The sequence below is a fragment of the Priceomyces carsonii genome (genome assembly GCF_900007245.1).
Source record: "Priceomyces carsonii strain CBS4050 genome assembly, scaffold: Debaryomyces_carsonii_scaffold_4, whole genome shotgun sequence".
In the NCBI taxonomy this organism is placed as follows: domain Eukaryota; kingdom Fungi; phylum Ascomycota; class Pichiomycetes; order Serinales; family Debaryomycetaceae; genus Priceomyces; species Priceomyces carsonii.
Window position 1 is genome coordinate 1,094,801 of NW_026946677.1, and position 23,469 is coordinate 1,118,269.

Here is a 23,469-nt window from a genome sequence, read left to right on the forward strand (position 1 = left end):
ATAAAAATAAAAATAAAAAAAATATCAAATAACTTGGAACATCTATTGTACAAGTAAGAAACATATAATCTAACGATGCCTCCACGTATGAGGCGACGTATAACGTCGGCCAGAAGAGAAGAAATTGAGCGACAGCAAGAAAAGATTTCGAAGACTATAGTTAGACCGTTTGAAAACCTATCAGGATTACCAGTGAGCTTTAATCCGCCTCCAAACGGGCACTACGAAGACGTGTTTAAAAACCCATTGACAATCAAAGATTCAGGTGTATTATATAGATCATTAATGAAGTCAAGATTGAACTACATATTCGTCTGTCCCATGTTTCGGTTATACTGGATGAAGCAAAGTTCCTATGCAAAGAAGCTAGTCGAACAAGATAAACCATTGCCAAAATCTGGCAAGGATGATGACCTGGCTCGAACACCTATTGTTGGTGGAAATGCAAGTGCTAGAGAAGTGATGGCTAAATTGTGTGATGCTACCTTGGATTTGGGGCCACATAGCTTTGAAATTAGGATATTTATTGCAAAGGATGAGAGGTCAGAGAAGCCCTCGAAGAAGAACAAAGATTCAGGAGAGATGAAGATCCCAACAGCCCCTAGAGATGAAGATACCGGGAATAATGAAATTAATGAGAAAAAGGGCAGCAAGGATAAGACAGACTCAATGTCCGAGGTTAATGGACATTCCAGTAATGATACCAAAGCCAAAATATCTGAGCCTAAGGCAGAAGAGTTGGATAAGACCACCCCGGATACCATAAGCCTGATAGCTGCGGTTCAAAGTGGCGAGGTTATTCCAAGTAAAGAAGAGTCAAGTCCAGTTTCAAAGTCTAACTTGACAAACGAAGGGGCACGGGATGAAGAAGATTTGAACAAGGTCAACAAAAAAGAATCAAAAAACGAAGAAGCGATGCCAAAGGATCAAGAAGAGACAACTCTAAAGACCCAGCCTAAAAAGAGGGCAGCTTTAAAAGATAAAGGTAAGGAGAATGTGGAAGATCAATCAAAAATGGATCAATCGAATGACTCTAAGTCGTTTAGTCAGATTGGTCTGGAGCAGGACCTTTCTGCTACCAACGGATCTGATGCTGAAGACGATCAAAAGGATCGAGAGGACATTAGTGAATCTCAGAATGCTAGTGAGACACCAAAAGCAGCCGAACCTGTTGTAATGACGCCTAATGTGATAAAAGAACCAGCGAAAGCAACAGAGCTGACCTCAAACCCAGTACCACATGACAATGCTAACATGCAATCTATCGAAAACACCATTATGATTTCTAACTTGAATATGATCGCTAGAACGGACGAATCACTCAATTCATTGATGAAAATCGTCGCTCTGGGAAATGCTTCACCTCAAGAAATTTTGAGGTTTCAGGGATACATAAAAAAAGCTAGGGAGATGGGACCGCAACTGCATCATGCTTATCTCTTCGCCTCTCAAGGTTCTCCTTTTTCTGGACGAAAAGAAAAAAAGACTAAGGAAAAGAAACTACCTAAACCAAAAATCTCTAACGATCAAAAGCTAACAGCTTTTCAAGAAAAGTATTTGAAAGATGCTACACTCGTGTTTGAATTTGCTGAAAATCCAAATGTTAGATATTTGCTCCCCAAAGATGCAATATGTGAGGTTTTGCCTAGCTCAGAGAATACGACCGATCCGTTGGTATCATCTGATAATAGGGATGTAATAGTAAGCTATATTTGGGTACATAATCAAAAAGAGTTAGAAAATTACAATAAGAGAGTTGCTGAGTATGAAAAATATGTTGAAGCCAAAGAAGCCAAAGAGACCCAAGAAGCTAAAGAAGCTAAAGAAGTTAAAGATGCTAAAGAAGCTAAAGAGGCTAAAGAAGCTAAAGACTCTAAAGAAAATGAAAATCTTGATGAGCAGGATAATAAAGACGCAAATCAGAATGGGGACAATGATGAGGGCCATGATACACATGGTGAGAGAATAACTGGTAAAGCTAAAGGCCCGCCTCATGATGATTCCGTTATTAAAGAGGAAGAAGAAGAAGAAAGTCAAAATGGCAAATCGACGAAAAAGGCCCCTCAAAGAAAGCTTAGAAATAAGAGAAAGCCACTTCAGAGGAAAAAAGCATCACAACCTAAACCACCGATGCTTCCAGAAGAGCCTGAGCTTAGATATACGACACTTTCTTTTAGGCTCATTGGCATCCCCCAAAGATATATACCTGTGATCACTAATAGTTTTGAACCTGTTGAAACTGTAAGGAAAAAGATGTCCAAAATTTTAGAGAAAGGAACGAGAACAGCAAGCTTTTATTTGTGGTACCAAATTGATGGAAAATTAGACGAAGCTTTAGCAGAAGAAATAAGAGTTCAATTGAATCAAGAAGAAAAGAAGATGCAAGGAGTTTTAAGCACAAACCCTTCAAAAACTATTAAAAAGAGGAAATTGAAAGACAAGACGGATGTTAAACCGAAAAAAACCAAGTCCAATCAGCAAACTTCAAATGATTCTGAGAGTAAAACAAATATGCCTGCTAACGGGAACACAGTGAGGCCACAACCAGTGCCGGATAATGGAGAGAACCCTCCCCTCTCTGCAACACAGCTGCCAGCTGCTGAGCTTGCTCGTACTGCTGACTCAGTCAATGAAGTCAAAGAAGAAGAAAATAGAATTCAATAGAACAGTGTTGATTTATACATAGATCCAATTGGGATTTACCGATCCTATTTACAGTTGATAATGATGACTATGATGACGATAATAATGACACGATCCTAATTACATCTTGTCAATAGACCTAGTTAGACGTATTAATCAAATTTAATAGATTTTCCAAATTTGCATTATCCTTCGTGTTCCTTTCTGCTGCGCTTCCAAAGTTTGGATTTGACGCTTCATAATTAGTTCTATCAAAAGACTCGATACTAGTGTTCGTTCTTTGCATCCATGACCCAGTTTTTATACCATCGGCATAGAGTTTAATTTTACCTTTGTCGGTAATCTCCGCCTCATTGATTTTGAAAGGCATGGTGAATTGCCTTGAATTCTTATTTGGATAGTTCTTCGAGTAATTATTCTGAAGTAAGGTAGTACGATCATTAACACTCGCCACAAATCCTCCAATTGCAGCTTCTCTATCTCCTACTAACCTACCAGGAGCCACAACGCCATACTTAATTCCATTTGGAGTGTTTCTGAGTCTTCCTTTCTGAGCATAAGAGAAGCCGCCCGTACCTTGGATCTTAGGCGTTCCACGAGAAGAATCATTCCGTGTAATAAAATCTTCTAATCCTACTTCCCTCTTCTTTATTGTTTTATCACTAGATAAATATTGTTTGAGCAAGCTTAATAACCTTTTTGCTGGCATACTTGTGACGAAACATTGAGGATTGTTCTTGATTAACCAGGCATGAAAGCGTTTGTATAATCCAGGGTTTTCCTTTAGCAATAATTTTACTTCAGACACACCAGCGGAATCAGAGAGATTGAATTCAGCCAATATACTATCACTGGAAGTTTCTAGTTCTGTTTTCGTTGCCTCTGAAGGAAATAATGGGTTATGATCGTTAAAGTAATTCTTTAACACAAGTCCCATTTCTTGAAATTTCATTCTATTATACATCTTTCCAGAATATTTTTCCACATCAGGCATATTTTTATAATTATCTATATCATTGAATACGATATGTGAAAATCCAATTTGCTTTGGTAAGGTTGTCTTGATTCCAAAATTTGATCTTATGGCACTAGATTTGGGTGTGTAAATTATTTGGTGAGTCGGCACCGGTGATGAGCTTCTTAGTCCACCTTTGATCGGTTTTGCAACCTGGGAAAACTTGGAATGCTTAACCAAGTTGTAAAGTTCCTGATTCTGCATTGCTGGCAAATACCTAAACAACTATGAACTGAAAATAACTTTTAGTTTCAGAGTCTTTAATCTCGTCGTTTGAAAAATTTTGGAAAATTGAATACAGAGCTTTTGTGACATAAAAAGTGACACAAAAGTAATTTGGAGTTTACTTTATCAAAGATCGATCTCACCTTCGACAAGGTTTATTACGAAAGATATTTAATTGAGGATGCAAGAGTTTATTAAGAGGCATATGATAATGTAATACCAAATCTATTGAATTCAGGAGAGTTCGTGACAGGATTTACATTCATTTTGAAGCCCGTGCTTATAAGAAAATCTTTGCATTTACCCTCCCAAAGAACCTTTAGCATTTTATCATTTAAGCTAGTAGACAATTTTATGACGGAAGAAAAGTCACTCTCCTTTACTAGATTTTGAAATGCTGTCATGACAGTCTCATTTGTCAATTCTTCGTCTGTACTCTTCCTTGATTGTTTCGATAATAATGTCGGATTGATATGATAATAATTATCAAAATTTTGTATAGGATCTACGATTTGATTTTGATGATGTAGCGTTAATGGAGGATGGGCAATTGTACCTGGCTTTTCTATTGTAGAGGATGCTGGCCAATTCGAGAACACACTAGAGTTCTTCGAAAAATTGTACAATTCAAATCCTAGACTCAAGTTACTCGCATACGAAAAGAAATTGAAATCGTACTTTGAGCAGAACGAAGACGACACCGAAGTCTTTACCGTATAAGTGGAAGAAATATGGCCCAAAACTGGATTACATGCAAGCGTCATGGTTAGCGGTTTCCCAGTGGTTGTGGAGCGTGTTGAATAACGGAATGCAGTTGAAAGACCTGGACTCATTGTCATAGCAGCGTACCATATTTCTGCACCTACTGAAACAGCTGAATTATCAAAATTAGGAATCTTTAAATTATTTTGGTACCTTTGATTACCAGTCAGGTTTCCAAAATTGTACAAACAACGAAATCCAATTAATGCATCATTAGTGGAATATATGAGTTCCCTCAGAAATTGAGGAGCGTTTTTCTGTAAATATATTATCATCGTTCCATTCTTGTCGAGATGAGGGTTATTAATACACTTCACTAAAAGTTGGGTCTGACTCGAAAACCTCTTGATAATCATTGCTTCTAATGCAGAACCTGGGAAGTACATACGACCATACAAGAGTGAATCCTTTCTTTGACTATTGCGCGCTATAGTATTTTTCACAGACGTAAAATGAGGCTCTATGATCTTGAATCCAGCAATGGCATCTTGAAGCGAGACCTCTCTAGTGCCCATTGTATTTCGGAGGGGGATAGACGAATATAGATAAGCCAAGGACCCATTGATCGAATGGTAGTTAGATAAAGTAAAACTTGAGGCCAGATACTCTGTTGACTTAGACGAAATGTCTAATTTACAACCATTAGGTACTGAGAACTCTAGTAGCGCATGTGATGTTGCCGTTATATTGGAATATATGTTATCCTCATTCCAATCTGTAGATTTGTAGAAGCATTTTTGAAGATATTCCATGTAAGTATACATCTAGATTCCAAGTAGTATGCAAGGTTCGTTTATATAATGTTCAGGAGATTCCATCAAGTATAAAGACTGTAGCATTTTCACAAGTTGTGTTTGTTTATACCATTTTGAAGATCGAAAAAAATACCATCTATATGCAGAACCACAACAACAGCCTTGCACTATATGAACCTAGACGCAATACTGATAGAATGACTATTTAGTTCTCATATGGCATTATTAAGTTTACCCACATCCTCATATAGTGAAGAGCTGCGTAGTTCTTTACGGACTGTAAATTTAGCTTTATCAGATTATTATGCTTTTTTAATGTGTTTGTAGATTTGTTATCATAGAGTCTTTAAAGTGTCTAAGTTTTCGACAACATTGTCAATATTCGGAAACTGATCCTTGAAATATGCTGACTTCTCTTTGACAGACTTCGTCGGTATATTAGAATTTGGTTCTTCTTCTACTAAGTAGAAGATCAAAAATTCAATAATTTTGAAATTTAAATTTTGTTGAGTTATCTCATGGACCGTATTTTGAGATACTTGTGGAGACTGAGAAGAAGAGTATGATAGATCAAGCTTTTTTATAACAACGGAGCAACCGCCACACTCTTCGAAAACTCGGCAGTTTTCCAAATTTTTCAATAAAATATGAATAATGGTGCTAACGAAAGATATTGAGACAGGTATAGATAATTCGGATATTTCTAAGAATTTAAGAACCAGCTTCATTGTAGCTTTTCTGCCAAACAAATTTCTTGAGTCTGGATGCAACAATAATATTCCTTGTAGGAGCCTGTTGCACGTCAAAATATACTCTTCATCACTTACACCTTCGCTCTTATAATACGATATCAAATTTTGTGCTATGTTATAACGAAGCGATCCTTGAAGTATAACAAATGTCTGTAATTTACTACTAACCAGTCCCTGCTTTCTATAATTGACGATATCAGGTAACAATTCCGCCATGAAATGGTCGAGTAAGTCTAACCCCCTGTGCTTTTCCTCGAAACTATCTGAGTCCAAACAGTCTATGATGCCTTCTAGCGTGCCTTCCATGCTGTCTATGCTGTGACGTACTCTCTCTCTTCTCTACAGTTTAGCAGACTTCTCTCTAAGTGCTTTTTTGTATAATGTAAACAGACTGCATGTGAGCAGCACCGCCAAAATTGTAAATTAAATAGGAATATATAGTATCAATTAGCAAACTGGCCATCAATATCTTACTTAAATTATAATAGATGTATCTTATTCGATAGACTTATTGAGAGAGTATAGCCATATTGCCTGATTTAACTTTAAATTCAAGAAGAGCCAGGTGGTTTTTTAATTAATAACGAAATTGACTAACACATCATTGTTTGGAAGAACATGGGAAGCGGAACAACTTCATCTATCTTTCTTGGATGTAGTGTTGCTATCATATCGTCAGCGATTCAGTCACTAGGGATCACTCTTCAAAGAAAGTCCCATCTATTGCATTCTCATTCTACGAGTCACTATCATATACAGAAATATAAAAGGAATATGTGGCTTTTTGGCTTTATTTTATTTATCATAGCAAATGTATTAGGCTCCTTGATCCAAATAACGACATTACCTTTGATAATATTATCACCGTTGCAAAGTATCGGGCTAATTTTTAATTCAATATTGAGTTGTATGCTCTTACCGGGAGAATCTTTTACAAGGAAACTAGGATGGGGAACAGTATTTATATCAGGTGGAGCGTTTATGATCGCTTATAATGGAAGTACAGCTCCAGAGAGTCCACCTGGTAAGGAGCATGTTGACAAAAGATTCGCTTTGATTATAAAAAAGTTGATGAAGAAGTCTTTTTTAAGTTGGTTTATTGGAACATTTTTTATTATTGCTGTTCTCTTGTTTATCAATTACATGGTATCCAGAAGAATGCGAGAAATAAAGTTCAAACTTCAAAAACGAAGAAATAGGTTATTAAAAAAAGCTGTGAACAAGCTTCACTTTGTGAAAGGCATAAATTATGGTCTTATTAGTGGTACATTGACTGCTCACACTTTTTTATTTGCCAAATCGTTGATTGATGTTATAATCGAATCAATAATGAGTCAAAATCATGATTTTAAACAAGTGTTTGCTTCATCCAATTTCACTCCATACTTTCTTTTGATTGTAATGTTACTAATAATTGGTTGCCAGTTGACAGCATTCAATTTAGGGTTGTCGCAAATATCAACTTCAATACTATATCCATTATGCTTTTTGGTTTATAATTTGGTTAATTTGTTTAATGACTTGCTTTTCAATTCTTTGCTCGCTGATCATAAGATGTCGTTTTCTCAGCTATTTTTGGTTTTATTAGGTTTATCGGGGGTTTTGTTTGGTGTTGTTTTGATCAGCTGGGATAGCGCATTTGGTCACAACATCAAATTAGATCCATTTCTCTCTCCTGAGGAAGCCATAATCTATTCAAAGTTTCCTTACAGCGATATAAACATGAATAAGGAAACTCGCGTCCTACTAAACCAAAATATTTCTACCTCAAGTTTTGATAACCATGACGCTCAATATTCAAGCATCGACTCGAGTGCCACGATAAGAATGAATTCTATTTCAGAAGATCAAAACTACAAGGGCGACGTTTCTTATGAACAATTACAATTACTTCATCTGTTAGACATATAAATGATAATAAAATCAGGAGTTACCTCCACCGATAATTGGCAAAAGCACAGGATTTGCTCTCAAATAAGAATTATGCTTTGTAGAAACACCAGCAAATGCATTATACCAACCACAACAAGCAGATATAACAGCCATGACACCACCTGCCTTAGTTATCAGGGTTTTGCCTGTCATGTTAGCAGCCGCGAGGAGAATGAAAGCCAAGTCCAATGTCAAGAAGAGAGCAACGAACATAACTGTGGACTTAAGGGTACATAATAGCAACAAGAAAGTAAAAATGGCCCACCCAACTAAGAAAAAACCGGTGGCGTTTGCGAGTTGCTCAGGTTCATCTTCGTAAGCTGCTGTAATACCAAAGTTGTCCACAAATATAGCACCATAGGACATCCAAAATGGACCATAGCTTGCAAATGCCGTAGCAGCGAAAGTGTTTCCAATGAGAATCTCATATACTCCAGCTAACATTTGAACAACTCCGCCGTAAAAGAATGTGAGCGAAACAACGACATTAGGTACGGCTATTCCCATTGCACCAGCCAAATAAAGCCCTAACACAAAGGTTGTCATTGAGAAGGCACAGAGCCCCATTGCTGAAGCGTTACCAAACTGGTGAACCGGATATGGAGCATATCTTTCTGGGTTTAATGTACCACCAAAGGCCATCATTAACTCATGCCTATAATACTTTTTATTTCCTATTATAACGAACTCATTTCCTGCTCCATCAATACGTATGCTTTCATGTTCTTTATTATCAAAATCTAAATCATGAGAGACTGCTGGCTTATCAATGGAAGATGAAGACATTATTATACTTATGGGTCGACGAGAAATGTAACGTAAATGATAATTCGCTAAAAGATACTATATTCTTAATAAAAATTTAATTGGCGATATAACTCTATTAGTATCTTGATAATTAAAAGCTATATAGATGGTATTTAATAGTTATACAATTTTGTTGGTTTTTTCTACTCTTCTAAACCTACTCCTCTCTATTCTATGAGCCACTCCATATTACCTTGCACTTACGAGAGTCACTCTTCTGAATGTATTGCACATTCGCAATTTAGTGAGGGGCTGAAAACGTGAACTTCTTATTGCCGCGACTGTCATGCTACTTTCTCCGAATGCCAATATTCTGTGGTTAAACTCCATAGTGACGTGACTAGAAATTGCTGGAGTTTCATATGTGGAGACATAAGAAAGCCCCAGAGCTCATCTCGCCCCTCGAAGTTGCAAACTGCGAATAATAAATGCTAAAAGAAGAAGATAGTAGTTAGTAGAATTTAGTTCCTACCACTGTGTTAAACCCAGTCACATTGGAAAGTGTATATGATATTGTTCCAGACTCAAGAAGTCAGCCGAGCAAGAAGAGGCAGGTAGCAGCAAACTATAGGCGCTAGATGAAGCGCAAACAAAATGTATATACAGAAACAAGCATGAGGCTATATGGGGTGTGCAGGTTGTTTTCTATGTCACTTGACTTCGATGACAATAAGAGCAAGCATCCTATTTGAGCTACTAAGACAAAAGCGCAAACTGCTTCAACTGCATGTGCGCAAAAAATACAATTCACAGAGGAGGTAACAGCGACCGCTCTATGTTCTATGAGCCGCACTGACAGAATATCATTACATGTGTGCCCAACTTAATATGTCAGACTCATCGCAGACTATTACACAAAAACATGATAACCATAGAAATATAACCCAAGAAGACGAATAAGAGGAATTTAACTAGACTTTCGTAGGTAGAAATACAATAAGAGACTCGAGAAAAGTGAACTAGTCTCGAAGATTGATAAATTTGTCATAATAGTACTACATATATTAGTCAAGTTTGAGAAGTAGCGTCTGGGGAAAACGAGTTTGTTGAAAGATATCAGCACGGGGGTAGATGGAACTTAGAATAGTATAGAAATCAATTTATTTGTTTTTAAGAAAAGGAGATCACAGTTATTCTAATTTGGTCTACGTAGGATTATGCGTCACCCTGCTGTTGTGTGTTATAGGACTACCGACGAGCTTGTTGAGCTTAAAAACTGGTTCTATAACTTTGATGGTCAAATCGACAATCGCTCAAGAGCAATTCTGAGAGTAAAAGCTTACTGCTCCCGAGGTAAGGTACCACATGGTCTTGAAGCAACCTCTTTGCTTTCATCAGTCTGCCTTTCGGATCCATCGTTACCTTCAAATCATCCTAAACAAGAGGATTCGAATTGTTTACAATTATCGTATTCCATGGCACTCATTCGGTTTGTAAATGGGCTCCTTGACCCATTTCAGCAGTCTAGTTATGCGATCCCTTTGCACCAACTTGCGCGTAATTTGAACCTACCAGGCTTCTTTGTTGAGTTACGTCATATGGGTACTCATGAACAGCTTCCCACTTTAGAGATTCTAAGGATTGGTGCTAGAAGAGCTTTAAATTGGCTTTATGATAATTATTGGTGTTGGATTGATAAAATGGAAAACTCTGCAGAGGATGAGGAAAGTGAAACTGCAACAATAGATGCAGCAATAGACGACTTGAAAGTTTTCAAAAAAATAAGAAAACAAAACCTTGATGTCATCTACAAATTTGGTAATACTACAGAGATAGGCCAGAAATATTGGAACTCAATCAAGGGTCTAAAACAAATTGATCCAGCTCTCTTGATTGAAGTACTTTTGTTCAAAAATTTTTTAATTTACAACCATGACAAGCTCGCCATGAGACCCAAATTCAAGTTCAACTCATTAATATTCAAATTATACTTGCCTCTCTTAGATGAACTAGGGTCAAATTTTAAGCTTCAGCTCCTAAAAAAGATCTTTCTAGTATTAAGCGAGCCTACAAGCATAGAGCATCCGTATGAAACTGTTCAGTTTCTTAAATGGACTAGATTATTAATTCGAAATTTGGTCACGAATTTGCCATCTAAGTATACTATGTTACATACGCAGAAATCTCATTTTGTATCAGCGGAGTCGGACGTAATCCTGATTATTGCTCATGAAACTTCCCGATTAACAAAAGAAGATCGCGAGAAATGTCTCAGTGAATTGGTGGAACTGTCAAAAGGAATATTAGATTCATCAAAGTTAGAGTCATTGGAAGCGGATCTCGCTGAAGTCAAAAAAGAAATTCGCCTTGAATCATTCGCAGCTCCTCCCCTGGTGGAAGACTTGTTTGCAGAAGATTCTGGTGCAACAAAGCGTGATTGCGAATCTTGGGAATCAGATATCAAATCACTGAAAAGGCAGAAATTCAATTCACACACCTCAGAACGGCCCACAAAAGTATATTTTCTAGAAGACTATCCCCAATGGAAACCGACGCCGTTTGGGACACTTCTATAAATAATAGAGAATATTGTGGCTGGCTAGAGCCCTTATTATTACACACTATATACAGGATATATTTATCGGTCTGCCTGATAATAGAACTTGATAGTGTCTTAGATCATCTTAGCAAATAGCTATTCTTTTAGAAGTAATATATTACCATAATTTTAAATTCATCCTTCTCTGGATATTCTGAATATAGCAGAAGTGGCATATAGCAAATCAGAGGAAGCCGCCAAAGCTGGAATCATTAGTAGGTAGGTGTAATGTGCCCTCAGTGGATTCCACAAAACATCCAAAAAAGGCTTCTTCTTTATGTTTTACAACAACTATCATTGTTTTCGGAGATTGATTTACCAAACCTCGAAGAAGTGTCATTAAAGAATGTGGTTCTTAAAGAGATTTCCATAGATCCAGAAAAAGTAGGGAAGCTTCCGGGATGTAATCTAAGGTATGGCCAAGTTGGTCTGTTGGAGTTGATCGGAGGTGTCATGGGAGGCGTCAATATAGATGCACATGATGTTGATATAGTGATTGCACCAGATGTTGAGCTAGAAGATGAAGGCAACAGTAATGTTCAATTTCTGCTAGTACAAAGTACTACTGATTTAGCAAATACTATTATGACTGAAAGGAGCGACGATGAGCAGATAGAAGATACGGGCAATAAAGATCAAAGTGAAGAAAATGCCTTTTACACTCCTGAGGGAAGTGGTAATCGTGATGAAGAAGTTGACGATATTGATTTAGAAACCAAATTGAACACTAATAGGTCAGACTCATCATCATCTACTTCAAAATCCAAACCTTCTGCCTTAAGCGGAGTCATGACAAAGGCTGTAGAAATGGCATTGCTGAGACTACAAATTAAAATTTATAATCTTCACATAAAAATTGTTTCCGATGTGATGGATTTACTTCTTGAAGTCGATGAACTAGTCTTTAATAGCATAAATGGAACAAGATATATTGCAACGAAAGGAATAAGGATTGTGATCCTTCGACCTGATATCAATACAGGTGACAGTGGAAGCTGCCTGGTGCCGCAATCAAAGTCAAATGCGCCAGGTGCAGCAAATACCGAGAATAGTAACGAGGAAGACGAAAAAGAGGAAGACGAGAAAGATGATGAAATTGACGACAGTGACGACGGATATGGAGATGAATCATTAATGAATAGTATGTTGTTCACTCATGATGAAGCTAGCTCAATCTATATGAGTGCTACTTCACAATCTTTCAAGAAGAAACCTGAAAAGGATGGTGATTCACATGTAATAGATAATAAAATATCGAAAGAAAAGGGGGATGGTACTGTGATAGCACAACTTGATAGTGCTGAGATTGAATTTGAAGGTCTTAGTATGCTATCTAATATTCATTTGAATTTGGGTAATATTAAAATTGCTTGGGTTCCTTTGATGCCTAGTGTGATAGCAATGTTTCATGAAATTTCTAAGACTCTCAAGATCAAGATTCATGAATTGAAAAAGAAAAATATAGCCCATAACAAGCTTCAACATAACTCAAAATTTCCTCAGTATAGCAGAAGTGATGAAATACTAGACACAGAAACTTCTACGACAGAATCCTTAGATTTCATGTTCAACAAGATTCATATTGACAATATCGTCGTAAGCTTGACATCTTCCTTGTTACCGGATGGAAGTTTTAGATCCAAAGATAATAACTTTGAACTTGTTTTACATAATTTAAATATCAAGCGGAAAAACGAGAGCTTGCATTATGGAGGTATTGAAGTCTTGAAAATGGTCAGAACTGAGAAGGGAGAACAGTTTGATGTTTTCAAGTTCGACAGCACAAAGACTGAAGGAGCCACCGATAGAGCAGCTGCCGACGCAAATGTGTTTGAGACTGCTTCTGAAAGACCACTCACGTCTGGAAAAGCTGATATTAGATTCGAAGTATTTCAAAATGAGGGGTCATCTGTTTCAGAATTCACTACACTATTCTCAAAGCCTGCGTCCATCGATATTGAGTCAAAGGATTTTGAGATCTTATTCAAGTTTGCATATTCAATTCAGACAATCTTAGAGCAAACTAAACTAGTCTACGATGCAATTGAGACACTTAAAAATTTGAATCACAAGTCATATCCTTTGAAGGCAGATTCGAGTTCGCTCTTCATTTTACAAACGGCTCCTTTAACAATATCTGTTAAACTTTCAAATGCTTGTCTTTTGAAGGCAGTTATATTCCCATTATCATTTAATTCGATCGAGGGCGAGCTCTCAATACAAAAAGTTCTTATAAGTACAATAGTGGCTGATCATGAAAATACATTAGCATGCATTTCTAAAATAAAATTGATAACCAGGACTGAAGAATTCAAATCCTTTGTTAGCAAGACAAGTGGGCATAATTCAAGTTTCATTCCACGTGAAGTAATACTCAGTTCCTCGTTAAAGCTACACATAACTAAGATCTCTCTCGAAATGAGCTTGAAAGATATAAAATTTTTACTTAAAGAAATGTCTCGATTTGCAGATCACTTGGACCAAGATAGTTTATTTGAGAAATCATGCAACATTTTGAGCGACTCTGGTACGACTCATCCAAAAAGCTTTCCTGACCGGCCGATAAGTACCCATCCCTCAGTATACCTGAGTGAAAGGAGACCAAAAAGGCGAGGAGCAAATTTCACTAATCATAACTCTGTCATAAATGCAAGAAGGCAAACTATTGCAAGCTTTAGACTTATTATTGATGAAATTGACATTAAGGTTTTAAAAATCAAACCAGAATTTGGAGATTTTCACTTCAAAATCAATACAATTTCATTCCATCAATTTAAAGACGAAATTGAAGGTTCTTTAATAAATTTCAAGATAGTAAGATATAAAGATGGTGTGTCTGAATGTTTTGTAGATAGGTTTCCAAAGATAGACTTACAGAGCCCCACTATTCTAGTGCACTTGAAAACTAAAGATAAAATTAGCCTAGTGGAGGTGATAGTACGTAATATTAAAATAGAGTATTACACTAATTGGTTACAACTACTAGAAGATAGTACCTTGACGTACGACGATGTACTTGAGAACAAAGTCACAGACTCGATAAAACATAGAACGGAAAGGTCACCACGCAAAAGATTTGATATCCGATTTACATTGCATGATTGTTCATTGGGGTTGAATCCTGGGAGACTTACCTCTAAAGCCGTCTTAGTGATGCAAAGAGGTAACTCGGATGTCACGTTTGGCGTCAATCAATTTTATGTCAAAAGCTCTTTGAGAGATATATCAATATTACTTATAGATGATCTCAAGAACGTGAAAACTTCGTCTTTTGACTCTAAAATGCAAGACCAAAACATTTCTTATGTTTCTCCTTTAAATTACTTTTTGTCTTCAGGTTTTATTGTCGTTGGAAACGTAAACTGCACGCACATTGGAATCACAGTTAACACGGATATTGAAAGTATCAAAACAAGAAATAGGAAGCTAGGGATCAACGAAAGTTTAGCGCTTTTAGACATTAAGGTAAACTCCGATGAACATAACCTTGATTTATGTGCCGATTCTTTTCATACATTATCTCAATTAATTAATGATTTGAAATTGCCTTTAAACTTCAAACCAGAGGATAAGACAAGGTTGGAAGTAAAAGAACCCATAAGCTTAATAAAGGAAATAGATGAAGAGACATATTTCAAACCTGATAAGGATACTAGACTGTCTTCTGATGCTGCAAAAGATGATGATTTATTTATTATTGAAGGGTATGTTGAGAATCACAATTTGTCTAGCAGTCTTGAAAATAACGTAGGAGCATTAAGCTTAGGAAGTGAATCATCATCGAATAATGAAGCCAATGCAATGTCCCTGTTAACTTTCGAGGAAGACCATTTCATGAAAGGAAAAGATATCGTTGCGGAGGTAAAAGAACATCCGATTCATATGAACATTAATCTTTCCAAAACCCAGATTTATTTATATGATGGTTACGATTGGAAAGAAACTCGTAAAGCGATAAAGGCTGCTGTGAAAAGAATCGAAGCCCAAGCCATTATGGAAATAAATAGGAGAAAAGAAATTAAAAGAGAAAATCGTGGGAAGAAATTGGACGTAAAGTTCAAGAACGAAGACGAAGTTATTGACGACGAACCATCACCCAATTTGAATATGATAGGAGTAGACAGCAATAATCAGTTCGAGATAGAAGATGCTGATAAGTATGACGAAGAATTTGACAGTGATGAAGAAAATGATTATGATAACGATGAGGATGCATATGAGGAAGAGACTATAGGTGAAACTTTGTTCCAATCAATACACCTTTCTATGCCTAAACTGTCAGATCCCTCCTCCTTGACGAAAAAGATCAACAACAACGTACAAAGTGATGATAAGAAAACTGAAGTTAGTGTTTCATTAGGCAAAAATTATAAAAATTTGAGATTGCGTCGTTCAAGAACTCACAAATTGTTGATCGATTTGAAAAATATTGAAACCAACGTTGCTATCTTCACAACAAGAGACCCACGGAAAGACAAGACTGATAACAGCTTAGACTACGAACTTTTGAATTCGATCGATATTAGACTCGATAATATTGATATATTTGACAACGTTCCCACCTCTACTTGGAACAAGTTTCTAAGCTATATGAATATATTAGGAGAAAGAGAAATCGGAACGAGTATGTTAAACTTATCAATTCTCAATGTACGTCCGGATCCTAGTTTAGTATCGAGTGAAGCAATTATAAGGGTATCAGTTTTGCCATTGAGGTTATATGTTGACCAAGATACATTAGATTTCTTGACAAGGTTCATAGAGTTCAAAGACTCAAGATTTTACTTGCCGCCAGATGAAATCATTTACATTCAAAAATTCGAAATGGGGTCACTAAGGGTAAAGCTTGATTATAAGCCTAAAAAGGTTGACTATAATGGAATTAAATCTGGAAAGGCTGCAGAGTTTATGAATTTTTTCATTCTTGATGGGTCAGATATTATCTTGCCACCTGTTAAATTACATGGAATATTAGGTTTTCCTAAACTTTCATGGGAATTGAAGAACACATGGACGCCAAATATACAGCAAACACAATTGGCAGGTATCCTATCAGGTCTTTCACCAATTAGATCAATTGTTAATATTGGCGGAGGAATGAAGAACTTGGTCGCTATACCCATAAGGGAGTATAAAAAGGATGGAAGATTGGTCAGAAGTATTCAAAAGGGCACCTCACTTTTCGCCAAGACAACTGGATATGAAGTTTTAAACTTAGGAGCAAAATTAGCATCTGGAGCTCAAGTGATCCTAGAACAGGGTGAAGAAATGTTCGGAGGTGAAGGTGCAGCAGCAAGGTTGCCTAAAAATAATTACAAGAGCAAGAGAAAAAAGAAGGAGAAGGAGAGGCCTGACTTGACGTATAACAAAGATGATGAGCTATCCGCAAAAATTGGTCACAAAAGTCTAAAGAATAATAATTTACTTGCCTCGTCTCAGTTATTGAATCAAAGTATTCCCCAGCAAAAGGATCAATATGGTAGTAAAAAATTATATTCCTATATGGATCTTGATGACCCTGGAGAAATCGATAATCAAATGTTAAATCAATCGCTACTTCTTCTAGATACGAGAAATAGTCAAATTCTTGGCATACCTCAACCAGATGATGATAGCGACAGTGAAAACTTCCACGAAGAAGATCCCTCTGATGAAAAATTAATAAGTTTGTATTCAAATCAGCCTGAAACTATACAGGAAGGCATAAGGCTCGCTTATCAATCTATTGGAAAAAACTTGAATTCAACGAAGCGTAAAATTGTGGATTTAAAACAGGAAATCAATAATAGTGATAACATGCAAGAAACATTACTCTCAGTTGTGAAGTCATCTCCTGTGATCATCATTAGGCCAATTATTGGTACTACTGAGGCACTCTCAAAAACCCTCATGGGGATTAGCAATGAGATTGACCCCAAACATATAGTCGAGTCTAAAGACAAGTATCGTTGGAATAAACCCAATCATGACGATGGAGACTAGGGTTTGTAGCCATGAATTCAATATTTTTCCGCAAAAGGGGTCCATATCATGTGCAACATGGATGGATATATATGGCTTACTTGAAGTTCTTTTCATTTCTGTATATATTGGAAGTCTACAGAACACGTAATCTTGATGAATATTATAACATTCTTACTTACTTTATCACTTGATAATATCTCTTCTCTCTTACCTTTCTTCAATTCTGGCACTAACTTGGATCTTTGGGACAAGAAAAATCGCCGCGGCTAAATTTCGATAGAGCCGTATCTCGAACTCAAGATATCGATAACGCAACTATTGTTAACGTTCAATGCAGCTATACTTTCCATTTTCATTCAGTTAGTTACCTTCCCACTTTCTTAGTGGCCCTAAGAATTGCCATGCGATTTTGTCAAATTTCTTGATTTTTAATTGAAGATAATGATGAAACAACCAAGAAGTGACGTTATAAAAACCTTGGGCGCAAAAAAGTTTTTTCAAGTTTCTTATCGGTCATTGAACCAAAATATTGAGAGAGCTTACTTGGATTCTTAAAGCTTTTTTTCAAATAAAGAAAACATCGGTATGTTGTCACAGGATGAACAAAGTATTGCTACCGATACAAGGGTACTCGAAATAAGAGAAGAAGACCTCATCAAAGAACAGTCAGAGGTATTAGATAAAGGAAAAGAGGTTCCATATGAACTCGAACAGACCGAATATTCCTCATTAGAAGATGATCAGTGTAGCACTTCGAAGAGAAATGGACTCTCGATATCTATTAAATGTTTGAAGGATAGGATTCCATATATGAAACAAATCATTCATATGTTTTTTGGATGTTTTTTTACATCATGGTGGTTATCAATCGTGATTCAAGAAAAACATAGACACCAATGGTTGATTCCAACGATTCTATGGATGATGATCATGGTAAGATTAATTACCTGGAACTGCAACATAGTTCACTTCTTGTTTAGTTACTGCCAAAGGATCTGGTACTTTGCAACTGATTTTATATATGAAAAAGTGTTGATGACTAGAACTATGAGGCTTATGACTGGTGCCACGGGAACCGTCGCTATTATTTTAATCGGCACTTTTGTTCCTTCTGAAACTTCGTATTCCAAAAGAGAAGACAGAGCAGTTTCTTTTTTTGGGTGTGTTGTTGCACTATTTGGATTGTATGTCACCTCCAATAACAGAACGAAAATACAGTGGAACACAGTCATTGGTGGGATGTTGATGCAATTTATTATTGCTTTATTTGTCTTGAGAACTAAGTGTGGATATGATGTCTTTAATTTTATTTCAACTTTAGCAAGAGAATTATTAGGATTTGCCAAAGATGGTGTGTCATTCTTGACCAACGCAGAAGTCTCTCAGCTAGGAATGTTTTTCTTTACAGTGCTTCCCGCTGTTGCTTTCTTTGTTGCGTTCATACATATATTGTATTACTTTGGTGCGATCCAATGGTTCATTGGAAAATTTGCCTATTTTTTCTTTTGGTCCTTAAGAGTCTCTGGTGCTGAGGCAATCACAGCAGCCGCTTCTCCGTTTATAGGCATGGGTGAATCAGCAATCCTAATTAAAGACTTCATGCCATTTCTCACCAAAGCTGAGCTTCATCAGATTATGTGTTCTGGATTCTCAACCATTTCGGGATCAGTACTTGTTGGATATATAGGATTGGGATTAAATCCACAAGCATTGGTGTCTTCTTGTGTTATGTCAATCCCTGCATCATTGGCGGTGTCTAAGCTAAGATTTCCAGAAACTGAAATTCCATTGACAAATGGTAAAGTTGAAATTCCTCAATCACTTGAAGCGGAAGAAGACAAACCCACTAATGTGTTGCATGCCTTTTCAAACGGTGCGACCTTGGGATTACAGATTGCCCTTACCATGTTGATTCAATGTATGTGTATCATTGGGCTTGTCGCATTGGTTAATGCTCTTCTAGGATGGTTTGGGAACTTCTGGAATATAAAAGAATTGTCTTTAGAATTGATGGGATCTTATCTCTTATACCCAGTTGGGTTCTTATTGGGGACCCCTAGGAATGAAATACTTCTTGTTTCAAAACTTATCGCCACAAAGTTCATACAGAATGAGTTTGTAGCTTACAATCTCCTCACTACCCAATCTCCATACAATGAAATGTCAAAGCGAGGTATTTTGATCGCAACTTACGCTCTTTGCGGTTTCTCCAACTTAGGATCTTTGGGTATCGCTATCGGAGTCTTGAATACACTTTCAAAACACAGAAGATCGAAAGATATTGCTTCCTCTATCATTTCTGCTTTATTAACCGGTGGAATATCTACACTCATTTCAGCAGCAATAGCTGGAATGGTGATACACGATATAGATTCTTTTAATCTCTAAAACCCTCATTTTATGACATAATATATAGTTGAACATAAGTAAATTAGCCAATTCTACTCTTTTGATTTTCAAAGAGTAATTATATGACAACTAATCCTTTAACTACGCCTCTGTTTAATCTTATTTGTCAGCCTAATTAATTTTTGGCAGTCTAATGATCTCAGAATTAATTGAGGAATAAAACCGAGATTTTATATTTTTAAATTAATTGAGAGTGTTGTAAAATCAAAGAATTTATCATTCAATCGGATAAGGAACAAGCAAGATGGTAATGGCTTCAAGCAATCAAGCTTCGGTTCTTGAAAGTTCTTTGAATAGCATTAGTCATCAATCAAGTTTAATGAAGCAATGCTTGGCAGATAACAATATTCTCCAAGCATTAAAGCACTGTTCTAATTTTTTGAATGAATTAAGGACTAGTCTGCTAAGTCCTAAACAGTACTATGAATTATATATTGCTGTTTTTGATTCGTTGGAAGTATTATCAAGCCACTTGTTAGCCTCCCGCAATTCAAAGCAAAAGAGGAAACCGGCTAACACTCCTTTTCTAGCCGACTTGTACGAATTGGTACAGTATTCTGGTAATATTATCCCAAGACTTTACATGATGGTAGTAATTGGAACTACGTACATGTCAACAAAGGATGCGCCAGTTAAAGAAATCATGAAAGACTTGATAGAAATGTGTAGAGGAGTCCAGCATCCAATAAGAGGGCTTTTCCTCAGATACTATCTCTCTCAAAGAACCAAGGACTTGTTACCATTGTCGACGGAGGAGGATTTTAATGAGACCGTTAATTTCTTGATATCTAATTTCATCGAAATGAACAAACTATGGGTCAGGCTACAGCATCAGGGACACTCATCAGAGAGGGAGCTCAGATACAATGAACGAAAGGAACTCAAGATCTTGGTTGGCTCTAACTTGGTGAGACTTTCACAAATTATTGATGACTATAGCGGAGATAAAGATTACTCTAGTGTGAAATACTATCAAAAAAAAATATTTCCCGTAATTACTGAGCAAATTATACAATGCAGAGATCATTTGGCTCAGAGTTATTTGGTCGACGTCTTAATACAAATATTTCCTGATGATTTCCATTTTGCAACTTTAGAGAGCTTATTGAATGATGTGTTTCTAAATTTAAATCCCCTTTTAAGAAAAAGTGGGTTGGTTGCAACATTAATAGATAGATTTTTGACATTTCATAAGTTTGAAAGCGACATTTCAACAGATCTCAACGAATTGGAGATCAGCGATAAAGAGAAGCTAGAAATCTCAGATAAGGACTTGTTTGATACATTTTGGAAGTTCTATTTGAGACTTTACGAAATGGATCCCGAGTTACCAGCTGAGGAGCATTCTTTGATTCTACAGTCATTCATAAAATTGACTCTCACATATGATCCTGAAAACTTTGAAAATTTAGACAGAATTTACAAGTTTTCCATTGAAAAACTTACTGGAAATGACGATGAAGAAAACCTTTGGTTGCTGTTACTAGTTGCACCTGTCAAACATTTCAATTCGACAAAAAACTTATTGAATTTGCCATTTTTCCATGAATTCTATTTGAAATTATCGAAAAAGTCATTACAAAAGCAAATTTCATTGGAAATAGTAGATAAAATCTTGCAAGATCCTAGAGAAGACGATTTCTTCACTACTACCGATGAAATTGATAGTATTTTCAAATACTTATTAGTTCTAATTAAAGACTCCGACAATGAAGTTAACACCTCTAAATCTTTGGGTGTAACTCGGGCAATTAAAATTAAAAATGGGGAGGCAATGATCACTCAAGACTTTTTAATCACACAGGAAAAGATTTGCAAGCTTATACATTTGGTTGAAAACAAAAATCCTTACAAGAGCTTGTCTAATTTGATGTATCTTAGAAAAAGGTATCTCAACAAAAACCCTGAAAACATTATATATACTTATCCGACCCTTATTGCCAGGATATTGTATAAACTCAAGCTTATTGGTTTCCTATCTATGAACAAGAATGTTACAAATTCAAATAAGGACTTACTTATCACGAGCAACTTCAAAAATTTATCTGTTATACTTGATGAATTATACCAGCATCACCAAGAATTCAACTCAGCGCTAATATTAAAAACTTATCTCAACTGCGCTGCTGTTGCTGATCAATTAAAGCAAGAATCAATAAGTTACGAATTATACACTACGTGTTTTGTCATCTACGAAGAAAATTGGACAATGACATCTATCAGTCAACACAATAATCCTCATGACCCTTTGAGTGGTTCCATACCATATCAGTCGATTGTTTTGATTGCAAACAAATTGATAACCCTGAGATATTTCTCAAAGGAAAACTACGAGAATCTTATCACCAAAGTAACACTCTACGGATCAAAGCTTTTGAAGAAGCAAGATCAGTGTAGGTCTGTGTACTATTGTTCTCACTTATGGTGGTGGTGCGATTTATTTGTTGAGAATTCACCTACCGTCACCGATGCCATGCCAGACAACGATAAGTCTTCAGAGAAGAAGGGGGAGCTATTTAGAGACCCCAAGAGGGTCTTAGAGTGCCTTCAAAAGGCTCTAAGAATCGCTGATTCTTGTATGGATCCTTATTTGTCTCTCAAACTCTTTGTTGAGATTTTAAACAGATGCCTTATTTTTAACATCTATGGCAATCCCTTAATCGATTCTCGCTACATTAATGGCCTTATTGATCTTATAAAGACAAACGTTGACAATTTGAAAGACAATAATTTAGTCAAGGACAGTGATGACAATGAGTTTAAGCTCTTCACACATATATCTAACTTATTCGAACGTACTTTGAGGTATATTGAAGAACAACAAGCCAGCGAGGGTAGATTTGATGGCGTTATAGTTTAAATAGTATAGCTCTACTCTATTAGGATTGCACATTCCTCGGCTTTCTAAGCCTTGTAAAATCCGCAATCGTATTAGCGGCTTAGTGTACTGCTCCGCTATGAGTGGCGGAAAAAGTTGTAAGGAAAAATAAAGATATATATATAAGGCTGCTCTTTTATTATAGGGGATGACAAAAGATTCAAAGAGAAGTATTAACCAATATGAATCGTCATTCCGCTAGAGAATACTCTATCTGGAATATGCTACACTATGGTAAGGGAAGGCTCCCTGACGACGATAGCGAAGATGAAGAATCGGAGGTCGGCGTTTACGATGAGAAAATGGCAACAGAAGAACCTGTAACCGTTGAGGTCGATCATGACAAGAAGAAGTGGCTCAGAAAGTTGACATTAGCTTTGACCATCCTGATTGGAATTTTTTACTTGGTTTTGAGCAGTAAGGGTGGAGTTCTTGATAATCACCTAACCCATATCCATGATATGGCTCTTGTGGAAGAGCATGCTGGTGCAAGACCATGTCATGCCGCTGACTTATTCAATGATGCTCATGAGAATAAAGCTTCTTTGAAGACTAGTTCTAGCCCAAATACCGACTCTGGTCACAGTTCTGGTCATGGATTCAAAGAACACGAGAAAGATAAGTTTGATCATAAGGAAGCTGCACCTCATCATAGGCCCGAGAGCTCCGATGAGATGGTTCATGAGTCTAAAAATAAGGAAGATGGTTCACATGATGAATCTGGTTCTGAATCAACGGAAGAAAAACATCATAAGTTTGGACTTGAAGGGGAGAAAGAACACAAGAAG

General features: G+C 36.6%; 11 protein-coding genes across 11 annotated transcripts in view; 7 read left to right on the forward strand and 4 right to left on the reverse strand.

Moving 5' to 3' along the window:
* Positions 1–75: 75 nt before the first annotated feature.
* Positions 76–2,664, forward strand: PRCAT00004085001 (uncharacterized protein; the record flags this gene model as incomplete). The annotated part of the gene is made up of 1 exon (XM_062954058.1): positions 76–2,664. One exon carries the CDS (start codon positions 76–78, stop codon positions 2,662–2,664), a length of 2,589 nt encoding a protein of 862 aa, XP_062810799.1.
* Positions 2,665–2,782: 118 nt separating this feature from the next.
* PRCAT00004086001 (mitochondrial 37S ribosomal protein bS1m) lies at positions 2,783–3,862 on the reverse strand (the record flags this gene model as incomplete). Its single annotated transcript, XM_062954059.1, has 1 exon — positions 2,783–3,862. The coding sequence occupies one exon, from the start codon at positions 3,860–3,862 to the stop codon at positions 2,783–2,785; it is 1,080 nt and encodes a 359-aa protein (XP_062810800.1).
* Positions 3,863–4,077: 215 nt separating this feature from the next.
* On the reverse strand, positions 4,078–5,409 carry MDM10 (Mdm10p; the record flags this gene model as incomplete). Its single annotated transcript, XM_062954060.1, has 1 exon — positions 4,078–5,409. The coding sequence occupies one exon, from the start codon at positions 5,407–5,409 to the stop codon at positions 4,078–4,080; it is 1,332 nt and encodes a 443-aa protein (XP_062810801.1).
* A 326-nt stretch (positions 5,410–5,735) lies between these two features.
* PRCAT00004088001 (uncharacterized protein) lies at positions 5,736–6,458 on the reverse strand (the record flags this gene model as incomplete). The annotated part of the gene is made up of 1 exon (XM_062954061.1): positions 5,736–6,458. One exon carries the CDS (start codon positions 6,456–6,458, stop codon positions 5,736–5,738), a length of 723 nt encoding a protein of 240 aa, XP_062810802.1.
* A 312-nt stretch (positions 6,459–6,770) lies between these two features.
* Positions 6,771–8,063, forward strand: PRCAT00004089001 (uncharacterized protein; the record flags this gene model as incomplete). Its single annotated transcript, XM_062954062.1, has 1 exon — positions 6,771–8,063. The coding sequence occupies one exon, from the start codon at positions 6,771–6,773 to the stop codon at positions 8,061–8,063; it is 1,293 nt and encodes a 430-aa protein (XP_062810803.1).
* A 12-nt stretch (positions 8,064–8,075) lies between these two features.
* Positions 8,076–8,870, reverse strand: PRCAT00004090001 (acetate uptake transporter family protein; the record flags this gene model as incomplete). The annotated part of the gene is made up of 1 exon (XM_062954063.1): positions 8,076–8,870. The coding sequence occupies one exon, from the start codon at positions 8,868–8,870 to the stop codon at positions 8,076–8,078; it is 795 nt and encodes a 264-aa protein (XP_062810804.1).
* Positions 8,871–10,048: 1,178 nt separating this feature from the next.
* LAS1 (rRNA-processing protein) lies at positions 10,049–11,407 on the forward strand (the record flags this gene model as incomplete). The annotated part of the gene is made up of 1 exon (XM_062954064.1): positions 10,049–11,407. One exon carries the CDS (start codon positions 10,049–10,051, stop codon positions 11,405–11,407), a length of 1,359 nt encoding a protein of 452 aa, XP_062810805.1.
* Positions 11,408–11,658: 251 nt separating this feature from the next.
* On the forward strand, positions 11,659–17,412 carry SPO72 (Spo72p; the record flags this gene model as incomplete). Its single annotated transcript, XM_062954066.1, has 1 exon — positions 11,659–17,412. The coding sequence occupies one exon, from the start codon at positions 11,659–11,661 to the stop codon at positions 17,410–17,412; it is 5,754 nt and encodes a 1,917-aa protein (XP_062810806.1).
* A 567-nt stretch (positions 17,413–17,979) lies between these two features.
* On the forward strand, positions 17,980–19,782 carry CNT (Cntp; the record flags this gene model as incomplete). The annotated part of the gene is made up of 1 exon (XM_062954067.1): positions 17,980–19,782. One exon carries the CDS (start codon positions 17,980–17,982, stop codon positions 19,780–19,782), a length of 1,803 nt encoding a protein of 600 aa, XP_062810807.1.
* Positions 19,783–20,047: 265 nt separating this feature from the next.
* Positions 20,048–22,663, forward strand: VPS35 (retromer subunit; the record flags this gene model as incomplete). The annotated part of the gene is made up of 1 exon (XM_062954068.1): positions 20,048–22,663. The coding sequence occupies one exon, from the start codon at positions 20,048–20,050 to the stop codon at positions 22,661–22,663; it is 2,616 nt and encodes an 871-aa protein (XP_062810808.1).
* A 200-nt stretch (positions 22,664–22,863) lies between these two features.
* Positions 22,864–23,469, forward strand: part of PNG2 (Png2p) — a gene marked incomplete at both ends in the record, with an annotated part of 3,558 nt that continues 2,952 nt past the window's right edge. Inside the window, one exon of the mRNA XM_062954069.1 lies at positions 22,864–23,404. Coding sequence (XP_062810809.1) covers positions 22,864–23,404 — 541 coding nt within the window. The remainder of the gene's footprint in view (positions 23,405–23,469) is intronic.